Source organism: Leucoraja erinacea, chromosome 1 (genome assembly GCF_028641065.1).
Source record: "Leucoraja erinacea ecotype New England chromosome 1, Leri_hhj_1, whole genome shotgun sequence".
In the NCBI taxonomy this organism is placed as follows: Eukaryota; Metazoa; Chordata; class Chondrichthyes; order Rajiformes; family Rajidae; genus Leucoraja; species Leucoraja erinaceus.
The window spans coordinates 38,258,847-38,272,750 of record NC_073377.1 but is presented as its reverse complement, the minus strand read 5'-3'; the positions used below and the strand labels follow the sequence as shown (position 1 = coordinate 38,272,750).

General features: G+C 43.3%; 1 protein-coding gene across 2 annotated transcripts in view; it reads left to right on the top strand.

Moving 5' to 3' along the window:
* The window catches only part of npr2 (natriuretic peptide receptor 2), a 162,058-nt gene that overhangs the window by 76,342 nt on the left and 71,812 nt on the right, over nt 1–13,904 (top strand). For both annotated transcript variants that reach the window (XM_055633193.1, XM_055633183.1), the window contains one exon: nt 13,788–13,862. In XM_055633193.1, the coding sequence (XP_055489168.1) occupies nt 13,788–13,862 (75 nt within the window). The remainder of the gene's footprint in view (nt 1–13,787; nt 13,863–13,904) is intronic.

Here is a 13,904-nt window from a genome sequence, read left to right as displayed (position 1 = left end):
TTAGCTTCAAGTAGTTGCAACATCATCAACAGAAGCAATGGAGCCTATTCATGAGTTTTGGTATCTGTTTCTTGGCAGATTCTCTCAGACCTTGTTATAATCATTCGATTTATTGTCATTGTTGAGTGCCTGTAGGAGATTATACCAGTTACCCAGAGTGTACTAGCAGAGGTCAAATTACCCTGACGTGCCCAAACACCAATATCTGAATGCACCATTTTTGGAGAGATACATGGAGAGGAAAGGTTCACACGGGTATAGACCAAATGCAGATACATTGGAACATTGCACATTTACTGTAAAAGGTGGGGCTTCTTGGTCAGCATGGACAAATTGGGCTAAAGGCTTTGTTTCCAGAGTGTGTGACTGTCCTGATGACCTATCATACATGGCACGAAGGGCCAAATGGCCTACTCCTACACCTATTTTCTATTACGGAGAACTGTACAGAGAATATTCGATGGAATCCACCTCTGGCATGAAAGTGGCAACAAATGAAATGGGTCTGGAAGTTTCATTCATAAGCTGATGAGTGCAAGTTTAAGCCTAAAAATCATGGATGTTCAAGGAAAAGCAGTGGATGGATAGAGCAAAGGCTGAAAAGAGAAAGAGGTAAATGGAAAAGGAAGGTGGAAAGGAAAGTCAGGGTGCAAAGTCAGATGAGAAGTGAGCAAGATGGGGTGTTAAATGGCAAGCAAAGTAGAGATTGGTATTGAGTTCATGATATGTCGTGGTATGACAATGACATTGTAGTTTTGTACCATTGTTTTTATCAGAGTGATTAGACATTGTGTTATGATTTGAGCAAACTGTTTACCCCATGAGGGTGCTATTAAGTGGGTGGAGATCCAAGTAATGTAATGTGCACCAAATATGAAGATAGCTGTTAATGCAGCAATTATAAAACGTAACTCCAGACCAAGTCTGTATGAGATACGTATGAAGAATTGATTGACTAAGAGATATATGTATGAAGAATCACTTAAACCTGAAGAAAATACTTAAGGAAAGTGCTGCTAGCAGTAAAGGGTTTTGCAGTTGAAAGAACAGAACTAACTAAATGGTTACATTTACAACTACATATGTATAGCCTTGCAAATAATTAATTGCATGGTTTCATATGCAAAAAATCTGATGGTTTGGGTGAATATTGTCTTTAAAGTGGGAATAGTGTAGTGCATACAAGCGTAAACATTTATTTAAGAATTGACTATTTCACACACTGACCAAGATATATTGATGTTCATGACAGCGCAGTTCAATTTGAAATGCTTGCTTTCAATAAAGGATGTTTATTATTGGTTCTGCTATGTTGGAGTGATAGAGTCAACCAGCAGGGTAAAAGGCCTTTCAGCTCAATGTGCCCATGCTGACCAAGATGCCCATGCTGACCAGTCTCACTTGTCCGCGTTAGACCCAAATACCACTAAATCCTTCTTATCCATGTAAAAAAACCTCTGGGTATTCACCCTATGTGTCCCCTCATAATCATATTTGCCAATTATAAGATCACTCCTCATCATCCTATGCTCTAAGGAATATAGTCCTAGCCTGCTCAAGATCTCCCCATAGCCCAGTCCCTTAGGTCCTGGCAACAACCTTGTAAATCTTCGCCACATTCTTTCCAGCTTAATAGCATCCTCCCTATCGCAGGGGCACTAAAACTGAACACAATACTCCAAATACTTTATTTATTTTTTTGTATGACTGTAAGGGAAAAATAATTTTGTTGTCTCTTCATTGAAGACAACGACAATAAATTAAATCAAATCAAATCAAATATGGTGCCTCCATCATATTGTACAACTGCAATATAACATCCCAACTTCTATATTCAATACCCTGACTGATGAAGGCCAATGTACCGAAAGCCTTCTTGACCACTCTATCCACTTGTGACACCACTTTCAAGGAACTGCGCTACAACACTCCGCAGAGCCGTGTCATTCACTGGATGACTTGCTTGGCTTGTCCTGCTCTGGTTTGACTTACCAAAATGCGACATCTCGCACTTATCTGCATAAGCTCCATTCCTCATCCCATTTGCCCAACTGATCAAGATCCTGCTGTAATTTCTGATAACCATCTTTTCTATCTACGATACCAATATGATACCAAAGGAATAATATAAGAAGTAGGACCAAAGAAATCCAAAGTCACCATGAACTGGTTATGTTTTGATTTACTCAGGAATGGGATAAAGTGTAAATTTTGTTTAGTTTGATACAGTGCGGAAACAGACCATTCAGCCCACCGAGCCCACATCGACCAGCGATCCCTGTACATTAACACTATCCTACACGCACTAGGGACAATTTAGAAACATAGACATAGAAACATAGAAAATAAATGCAGGAGTACGCCATTCGGCCTTTCGAGCTTGCACCGCCATTCAATATGATCATGGCTGATCATCCAACTCAGTATCCTGATACCCCCTGATCCATCTAGCCACAAGGGCCACATCTAACTCCGTCTTAAATATAGCCAATGAACTGGCCTCAACTACTTTCTGCAGCAGAGAATTCCACAGATTCGCCACTCTCTGTGTGAAAAAAAAAATTATCATCTTGGTCCTAGAAGACCTTGGTCCCTTATCCTTAAACTGTGACCCCTTGTCCTGGACTTCGCCAACATCGGGAACAATATTCTTGCATCTAGCCTGTCCAATCACTTAAGTATTTTGTAATTTTCTATAAGATCCCCCCTCAATCTTCGAAATTCTAGCGGGTACAAGCCGAGTCTATCCAGTCTTTCTTCATATGAAAGTCCTGCCATCCCAGGAATCAGTCTGGTGAACCTTCTCTGTACTCCCTCTATGGCAAGAATGTCTTTCCTCAGATTAGGAGACCAAAACTGTATGCAATACTCCAGGTGTGGTCTCACCAAGGCCTTGTACAACTGCAGTAGAACCTCCCTGCTCCTATACTCAAATCCTTTTGCCACGAAAAACATATCATTCGCTTTCTTCACTGCCTGCTGCACCTGCATGCCTACTTTCAATGACTGGTGTACCATGACACCCAGGTCTCGTTGCATCTCCCCTTTTCCTAATCGGCCACCATTCAGATAATAATCTTCCTTACTGTTCTTGCCACCAAAGTGGATAACCTCACATTTATCCACATTATACTGCATCTGCCATGCATTTGCCCACTCACCCAACCTATCCAAGTCATCTTGCAGACCCCTAGGATCCTCCTCACAGCTAACACTGACCCCCAGCTTTGTGTCATCCGCAAACTTGGAGATGTTGCATTCAATTCCCTCGTCCAAATCATTAATATATATTGTAAATAGCTGGGGTCCCAGCACTGAGCCTTGTGGTATCCCACTAGTCACTACCTGCCATTGTGAAAAGGACCCGTTTACTCCTACTCTTTGCTTCCTGTCTGCCAGCCAGTTCTCTATCCACATCAATACTGAACACCCAATACCGTGTGCTTTAAGTTTGTATACTAATCTCTTATGTGGGACCTTGTCGAAAGCCTTCTGAAAGTCCAGATATAACACATCCACTGGTTCTCCCTTATCCACTCTACTAGTTACATCCTCTATAAAAGCTTTTGCAGTCAGTTTTTATGTTCCCTGCCAGTTTTTTTTCATAATCTATTTTCCCGTTCCTAATTGTCTTTGTCTTCCTCTGCTGGACTTTAAATGCCTTCCATTGCATAATTACCGTCAACCGTTTAATAATCAATTGTCAGTCTATCTTGGCCAATTCACGACTCATACCCTCAAAGTTACATTTCTTTAAGTTCAGAATCTTTGTTTCTGAATTAATTACATCACTCTCCATCCTAATGAAGAACTCAAACATATTATGGTCACTCTTGCCCAAGGGGCCACGCACAACAAGACTGCTAACTAACCTTTCCTCATTACTCAATACCCAGTCTAGAATAGCCTGCTCTCTCGTTGGTTGCTCTACATGTTGGTTTAGAAAACTATCCCGCATACATTCCAAGAAATCCTCTTCCACAGCACCTCTGCCAATTTGATTCACCCAATCTATATGTAGATTGAAGTGACCCATTAAAACTGTTTTACCTTTAATGCACGCATTTCTAATTTCCTATTTGATGCCACCCCCAACTCCACTACTACTGTTAGGTGGCCTGTACACAACTCTCACTAGCGTTTTCTGCCCCTTAGTGTTTCGCAGCTCTACCCATATCGATTCCATATCCTCCAAGCTAATGTCCTTCCTTTCTATTGCGTTAATCTCCTCTCTAACCAGCAACGCTACCCCACCTCCTTTTCCTTTCTGTCTATCCCTCCTGAATATTGAATATCCATGCATGTTCAGCTCCCAGCCTTGGTCACCCTGGAGCCATGTCTGCATGATCCCAACTATATCACATTCATTAATAAATATCTGCACATTCAACTTATCCACCTTATTACGAATGCTCCTTGCATTGAGAAAAAGCCTTCAGGCTTGTTTTTACAACACTCCTACTCCTTATACAATTATGTTGAAAAGTGGCCCTTTTTCATTTTTGCCCTGGATGTTTCTCAGCATCGTGTCTGAATCCAACCGCAGCTCTAACCGTTCAATGCGGTCTGCCAGCAGCTGCAGCTGGACACACTTCCTGCACACGTAGTCACCAGGGACACTGACCATATATCTGATCTCCCACATGTTGCAGGATGAGCAAACCACGGGGCCTCTCTCAACTGACATGGCTTACCCCCAAATTAATTCAACCTTACCCCCAAATTATATCAACTTACCCCCAAATTAAATCAACATTTCCATTAATACCCAGGCAATTAACCAACAAACATGTACTTCTTTGGTGTGTGGGAGGAAACCGAAGATCTTGAAGCCATTACTATCTAAATGTCGTCAAGTTGGGAAAAGGCGAGGTACAACGGGATCTGGTGGTCCTTGTTCATCAGTCTGTGAAAGTAAACATGCAGGTACAGCAGGCAGTGAAGAAAGCGAATGGATTGGTGGCCTTAATAACAAGAGGAGTCGAGTAAAGGAGCAAAGAGGTCCTTCTGCAGTTGTACAGGGCCCTAGTGAGAGCACACCTGCAGTATTGTGTGCAATTTTGGTCCCGTATTTTGAGGAAGGACATTCGTGCTATTGAGGGAGTGCAGAGTAGGTTTACAAGGTTAATTCCCAGGATGGCGGGACTGTCATATGCTGAGAGAATGAATCAGCTGGGCTTGTACAGTCTGGAATTTAGAAGGATGAGAGGGATTTTTATTGAAACATAAGATTGTTAAGGGTTTGGATACGCTAGAGGCAGGAAACATGTTCCCGATGTTGGGGGAGCCCAGAACCAGGGACCACAGTTTAAGAATAAGGGATAAGCCATTTAGAACGGAGACGAGGAAACACTTTTTCTCACAGAGGGTTGTGAATCTGTGGAATTCTCTGCCCCAGAAGGCAGTGGAGGCCGGTTCTCTGGATACTTTCAAGAGAGAGCTAGTTAGGGCTCTTAAAGATAGCGGAGTCGGGGGATATGGGGAGAAGGCAGGAACGGGGTACTGATTGGGAATGATCAGCCATGATCATATTGAATGGTGCTGACTCGAAGGGCCTGGCCTACTCCTGCACCTATTGTCTATCTCAGAGAAAACCTATGCTTTCACAGGGAGAACATAAAAATGCCGTACAAACAGCACACGTAATCGGGATTGAAGCGGGGTCTCTAGTGCTGTAAGGCAGCAACTCTATCGCTGCGCCACCATTCCGTCCTCATGTAGTTGTGTGCATGAGAAGATTCATAGTGTTAATATTTTGTTTTACTCATGGAGAACAGCTTGGGGATAAAGTACAAACCCAACATTCACTATTGCCAAAGAATGAGAAGTTTTAGTCATGTAAATAAACTACAACTTTGCAATTGTCTTCAAACTGAAAGGTTGGGGGAATTCTTCACAGAAGTAATCATTCATAGAACATAGAACAGTACAGCACAGGGATAGGCCCACAAAGTTCATGAAGGGCTTTGATGAGGTAAAACCTTCTGGTGTACAAATATCTGGCAAGCAAAAATGATAAGTATTAGATGATGACTGGCTGCTGATTTTCCAAATTGGGCTTGTTTGTCTAAAACTTCACAGTTTCTGTAAAAGTTCTTCAACAGCCTATCATCAGCTAATTAATTTTACCCAATTTATTAGCATTCAAGAGCGCTGTTCTTGTGAATCTCTCTGAAAGCCTTTTGAAAAAATAAACATGATAGCTGGTGAACCTGTAGGCAGAGTTTCTCCGGCTGTCAAAACCTTTCAATGAACACAGCCGGTTTCTTACACTAAGGGAGGCACTACAATGGTTTAGACCACACCATGGCTTCCAGTGGGAAATTACACACTGGACCATGCAAGATGGAGAAGAGACATCCAGTGATCTCTGTGCAATGGAAGAGCTGGCCCATTATGTTTGATACTCTTTGCTATAGTTCCAGGAACACAGTGTTATACATATTTGGGAAGAGGTGCAGGGCTGAGCTGTATGCAAAAGTGTATGTCAGTGTACCTGGTACATTGAACCATTGATATTGCCCAGATTTCACTGCAGTAGCAATGACACTTGTGTTTCTTTCCTCATTAAATCTCTCTTCCCTTCCTATGGAGGAATATTTTGTTTCCCATTACGTCCATTTGGTAGATTCTCCTGGGCAGCAAGATCTGTGCCAGGAACTGGAACTGTTACGTGTTTATTCTTGTCACATGTACTGAGATACAGTGAAGAGCTTCTGTTCAGTCATACTAGACACGAGTACGATCAAGCCATACATACGCAAGTACAGTAGGTAGTGCAAAGAGAAAGATACCAGAGTGCGGAATATGGTGTTAAATCATCTTAGTGTTACAGGTACAGAGAAAAAATCCAAGATTACAATGATGCAAGTTGGAAGATTAGCTGGTGGACCCTTCAGTAGTCTGCTAGCAATGGGGAAGAAACTGTTCCCAAATCTGGCGGTACATATTTTAAAGCTTTTGTATCTTTCGCCTGACAGGAAAGGAGAGAAGCCAGAATGATTGCAGTGAAAAAGATCTTAGGTTAGTTGCTTTCCCAAGGCAGCGTGAAGTGTAGACAGTCGATGATGGGGAGGCTAGTCTGCGTGATGGAGTAAGCTAAATCCATAACTGATGCCATCTGCTGTGGACCTGTTGCAAGAGTAGGCAAAGTGCTGTGGATCAAGGATGTCCAGCTTCTCATAGCACTTCATGATGGTGGATGTCAAAGCCATTGGATAGTAGTCATTAAGGCATGCTACTCAGGAAGGGCAATCTTACTTCTGCCACAGTGACCATTGGTACAGGCACACCCAAGGTTGACGGGGCAGAAGATGTAATTCCATCAAATTGGGTGCTATTGCTGAAAGATAGTTAATCAAACCAAACTAAAGGCTAATTTGAATGTACAGTGGCTTGCAAAAGTTTTCATGCCCCTTGAACTTTTCCACATTTTGTCACGTTACAACCACAAACGTAAATGTATTTTATTGGGATTTTATGTGATAGACCAACACAAAGTGGTGCATAATTGTGAAGTGGAAGGAAAATGATACATGGTTTTCAAATTTTTTTACAAATAAAAAACTGAAAAGTGTGGCGTGCAAAAGTATTCAGCCCCCCTGAGTCAATACTTTGTAGAACCACCTTTCGCTGCAATTACAGCTGCAAGTCTTTTGGGGTATGTCTCTACCAGCTTTGCACATCTAGAGACTGAAATGTTTGCCCATTCTTCTTTGCAAAATAGCTCAAGCTCAGTCAGATTGGATGGAGAGCGTCTGTGAACAGCAATCTTCAAGTCTTGCCAGAGATTCTCAATTGGATTTAGGTCTGGACTTTGACTGGGCCATTCTAACACATGAATATGCTTTGATCTAAACCATTCCATTGTAGCTCTGGCTGTATGTTTAGGGTCGTTGTCCTGCTGGAAGGTGAACCTCCGCCCCAGTCTCAAGTCTTTTGCAGACTCTAACAGGTTTTCTTCCAAGATTGCCCTATATTTGGCTCCATCCATCTTCCCATCAACTCTGACCAGCTTCCCTGTCCCTGCTGAAGAAAAGCATCCCCACAGCATGATGCTGCCACCACCATGTTTCACAGTGGGGATGGTGTGTTCAGGGTGATGTGCAGTGTTAGTTTTCCGCCACACATAGCATTTTGCATTTAGGCCAAAAACTTCAAGTTTACTTCGGAGTCACGCGAGTGACTACGTGAAGAACCCCGCCAGGACGCATGCGTGTCATATCGCTACACGCATTGCAACGAGTCACAGCAGGGGGAACGACGTTCCCCTTAACGGCAAAATTGAAAGCCGGGAACAGCAGGTAAGGAGACTCTGCGTTCCTTCCACTTACCTTACAGGTGGAGACATGGACCAGATCCACGAAGGCTGCGGGAAAGCTGGCGGGGGAGGAACCGCGGAGTTGTGGGCAGCCAGCAGCAGCAGCCAACAGCCTATGCCCGAGAGCATAAGAGCCAGTTGGAGTGGCTGCTGGAGGAAATACTCCAAAGTGGCAGGCTCCGGGAGATGGAGGCTAGCCACAGTGGGCAGTTAGTAAGCCCCACAGCAGTACCTCTTGTGGGGCTGCACAGTGTTTCCCCCTCATCAGAGGGGAGCACGGAGGGTCAATCCTGGGCTGAGTGCAGGAGCTGGAGCAGGAGCGGCTTCAGGAGCAGCCGCGACGGCCAGTGCCCGTGAGCATTGGAGCCGGGTGGAGCGGCTGCAGGAACTGGAGCAGGAGTGGCTTCAGGAGCAGCGGCTTCAGGAGCAGCCGCGACGGCCAGTGCCCGTGAGCATTGGAGCCGGGTGGAGCGGCTGCAGGAACTGGAGCAGGAGTGGCTTCAGGAGCAGCCACGACGGCCAGTGACCATGAGCATTGGAGCCGGTTGGAGCGGCTGCAGGAACTGAAGCAGCAGCGAGTGGCCAGTGTCCGAGAGCATTGGAGCCAGCTGGAGCGGCTGTTGGAGCAGGTAAGTGGCAGGCTCCGGGAGATGGAGACTAGTCACAGGGGGCAGCTAGTACGTCCTACAGCAGTACCTCTTGTAGGGCTGCACAGTGTTCTCCCTCATCAGAGGGGAGTATAGGGGGTCAATTCTGGGCTGCACCTGAACAGGGGTGCAGAACATACCCCTAGTGCACATGGGGTGCAAGAAAACTTATTGGAAGACACTTACCATCAGGGAACTGCAAAACACTGAATGTTCCCAGTGTCAACCAGTGTATTTGAAAACATGGCAGGGCCAGGGACTTGAAACAACAGAAAGTTCTGAAAGTCCTAACAGCGGGAATTACGGGTTTCGCCCGCACAATAAACAAGAAAGACACGACACAAGATCACCAGGATGCACTGGCTTTATTTTGCAACTACCAATACGAGTAAACAGCATTAGAAGAAGTGCCATCCAACCGGCTTTAGACCCTAATTTGCAGGCCTATGCAAACCTGGAACCTCCAAACCACCAATATTACTATTTGGAGGCAACTTATCAAAACAGGTAAAAGAACTTGACAAAGAGGGTAAAGCCCTGGGGCTCATTAAAGCAACGTCTAAAAACTACTTCCTGGGGAATGCGCTAACCCTCAACACCGACCCAACTACAGATCCAGACACCGGCACCTCAACGTCCACGGAGGATGCCGAAAAAGTAACAAACCTACCAATAGTAACCATGGAGGTAGGTGGGTCTGGTTCCTTACGAGGTTGGTGGGAGATTACAATTCTATCTGGATGCATGGAATAAATTAACTACCGACACTTATATTTTCAGAAGTATAGGGTTATACCATAGAATTTATACAAAACATAATCCTCCAGTTCAGCATGTACCAAACCGAATGTTCATGCTTACAGGCAAAGAAAAAATCAAAAGCGCATGCTGAACTATAGTGCCCATATAAAAAAGGAGTAATGGAGGATATCCAACACGAATTACAGGAATTCGTGTCCAAAATCTTTATCATAAACTAGATGGTGGTTGCCACATCATCATAGATTTGACTAATTTGAATACTTTCATACTACATATTCATTACTAGATGGGAGCCTTTGTTACTGCTAAGCAATTGATTCCTAGGTTACTACATGGCAAGCATCGTATTAAAAGATGCTTACTATACAGTACCCATTAGAGGTGACCACATATGTTATTTAACACAATGGATCATCTGCGGTACACCCTTAACACAGTTCACATGTCAGTGACTTTGCCGAAAGAAAAGGTTACAGCCTTAATGGAGGCTTGCAGCAAAACAAAACCATCCATCAGACTGGTAGCAAGAATAATTGGCATTATAGTGGCTGCGTTTCCAGCCACACAAATCGGACCTTTACATTATCAAAAATTACAGAGGGCAAACATTCGTGCACTCAAAAATTATGGGGGTCATTCTGACAGACCAATGAAGCTACCAACAGAGGCCACAATGGAACTAAAATGGTGGAAAGATAACATTAGGCATTGTTCCGATCCAAACATTATCAGCTACCCGTCTATGGAACTACATACTGATGCCAGTGCACTTGGATGGGATGCTACCAATTCCATCTCCAGCTGTGGGGGAGATGGAATGCACAGGAGGCATCATTATTACAAACACTGGGCATAAACTACCTGGGAATGTTGAGTGCATTCCATGGCTTTAAGTCATATTGTTCTGGGTTAAATCACCAGCATGTTAGACTACAAGTTGACAACACCACCGTGGTAGCATATATCACCCATATAGGTGGAAACAAATCGACATCATGTGACAATCTGGCCAACACAATTTGGCAATAGTGTATCCAGAGAGATTTTGGATATCAGCTACCAACTTACCAGGTAAACTGAATTAGTGGCAGACAACAGGTCACACTAATTCTATGAAAACACTGAATGGATGTTGGATAAAAAATGTATTGCTGAAATTACAGCATGGTATGGAACACCAGATATCGACCTATTCGCATCCATGCTCTCGCCAGTTATCGAATTATGTTCATGGGAACCAGAACCTGGGGCAGTGGTATAGATGCATTTTCGCTGCATTGGGGGATTATTTATTTATGCATTCCCTCCTTCTGCCTCATCAGTCGGGTATTTAGGAATATACAGTAGACTCCGCGTCTGGTATTTTGATAGTACCCGATTGGCCTACTCAACCATGGGTCCTGGTGATTCACGACATGGTTTTAGAACCATGCATCACCATCCATCATAGACCTAATTTACTGGTTCTTCCCGCAACAAGGGGTAGTTACCCATGTCATAATTATATAAACCTATTAATTTATAGAGTTGAAAGCACCTCTACTACACCTGGGACTGACGGACCGAACAGTAGATATTATTTCAGCGGCCCACAGACAGTCCACCAAAAAAAAACAGTACTTGGTGTCATCAAGAAATGGGAAGTACTGTCACAACAATAAACATCACCCACAGATCTATGAACATCCCGTCTGTTCTGCAATTCCTGGCAAGCCTCCATTACGATGAGAGGCTCAGTCATAGTGCCATCAACTGCGCCAGAAATGCTCTGTCAACATACCTGTGGCAAGGAACAGAGCGGCATTCTGTTGGGACACACCCTGGTAACCAAATTCATGAGGGGCATTTTAATGTTAATCCCCCAAGAACCAGGTACTCCCAAATATGGGATGAGAGCATTGTACTGACCATGTTAAGAAACTGGTCTCCAGTTACAGCTCCGTCCCTACAGAAACTGACTATGAAAACAGTCATGCTGATGGCCTTGGTCACGGCATAAAGGGTCCAGTCACTACAGAAACTAAGGCTGGACAACATGATTATTTCATCTAGAAATTTAACTTTTCACATCAATGAAATAGTCAAACAGAACAGACAGGGGTCAGCAGGCCTAAAAACAGAATTCAGGGCCTACCGGACAGATGATCGTCTCTGTATTGTAACACACTTACTATTATATATGGAGTATACTAAGATCATCAGAGGGAAAGAAATGTCACTTTAATCAGCTACAAACAGCTACTCAAAACAGTGACAGTCCAGACCATCTCTAGATGGCTAAAAAAGGTCCTAATAAAGGCTGGAGTAGACACTAGCATTTTTAAATCTCACTCCACCAGGGCTGCAGCTACATCGGCAGCTATGAAGTAGGACGTTTCTATAGACCAAATCCTCAAGACAGCAGGATGGTCAACGGAGGAAACTTTCCAACGACTTTATAACAAACCAGTCATTGAACCTGGAACATTTGCAGAAACAAATTTAAGTTCTGTAATATAATTTACCCCATAAATAGGGGCAATAATTGGTGTTAATATATTTATCGTTGGGTTTCAATATAGTATTGATGTCTAATGATGTTAACTCTATTCTCCCCATAATCAAGGCAGATGTGATGCATGGACTCGTTTCCATGGCATGAAATCACAGAGCTTTAAAATCTTCACGAAGTCACCCACGTGACTCTGAAGTAAAATAGTAAGATTAAATGAGAACTTACCAGTTTGAAGTTTGATCGTTATTTTATGAGGAGTACGTTGAGGGAATACGTGCCCTCCGCTCCCACCCTTGATCATATACTCAATTGGTATCTCTTCTCTAATCTTACTATGTTTAGTCATTACAGTTATCAGTGATTTCACACCGCTGTTTTGAAGAATGACACGCATGCGTCCTGGTGGGGTTCTTCACGTATTCCCTCAACGTTACTCCTCATAAAATAATGATCAAACTGGTAAGTTCTCATTTAATCTCATCTGACCAGAGCACCTTCCTCCACATGTTTGCTGTGTCCCCCACATGGCTTGTGGCAAACTGCAAACGGGACTTCTTATAGCTTTTTTTAAACAATGGCTTTCTTCTTGCCACTCTTCCATAAAGGCCCGATTTGTGGAGTGCACGACTAATAGTTGTCCTGTGGACAGATTCTCCCACCTGAGCTGTGGATCTCTGCAGCTCCTCCAGAGTTACCATGGGCCTCTTGGCTGCTTCTCTGATCAATGCTCTCCTTGCCCGGCCTGTCAGTTTAGGTGGACGGCCATGACTTGGTAGGTTTGCAGTTGTGCCATACTCTTTCCATTTTCGGCTGATGGATTGAACAGTGCTCCGTGAGATGTTCAAAGTTTGGGATATTTTTTTATAACCTAACCCTGCTTTAAACTTCTCCACAACTTTATCCCTGACCTGTCTGGTGTGTTCCTTGAGCTTCATGATGCTGTTTGTTCACTAATGTTCTCTAGCAAACCTCTGAGGCCTTCACAGAACAGCTGTATTTATACTGAGATTAGATTACACACAAGTGGACTCTATTTACTAATTAGGTGACTTCTGAAGGCAATTGGTCGCACTGGATTTTATTTAGGGGTATCAGAGTTAAGGGGGCTGAATACTTTTGCACGCCACACTTTTCAGTTTTTTATTTGTAAAAAAATTTGAAAACCATGTATCGTTTTCCTTCCACTTCACAATTATGCGCCACTTTGTGTTGGTCTATCACATAAAATCCCAATAAAATACATTTACGTTTGTGGTTGTAACGTGACAAAATGTGGAAAAGTTCAAGGGGTATGAATACTTTTGCAAGCCACTGTAAATGTAAAGCACCAGCTCTTGAATGAAATTTCTGTCTTGGCTGCCAGGTTTCTCCATCAAATTGATTACCAGGTACCCATATTTCTTCCCTACATTCTCTGTTGCAAAGTACAATCGCATCTTAAAACATGAGCTTTAAAAGTCAAGTTGAAACATGGATGTTATTTTGGAAATGATCTAAAATGTTATGAGGTCCTATGTCTTCATCAACTTATGCTATTTCATTTTCTTTTTTATTCCCTTTTCAGCGAGGCTCTAGTTATTGCTCATTACTGACAACTCAAGGGAAATACCAGGTTTTTGCAAAGACTGGCTACTTTAAGGTACTTATCTCAGTTCCATCTACAATGCATCCATTTGCTTTG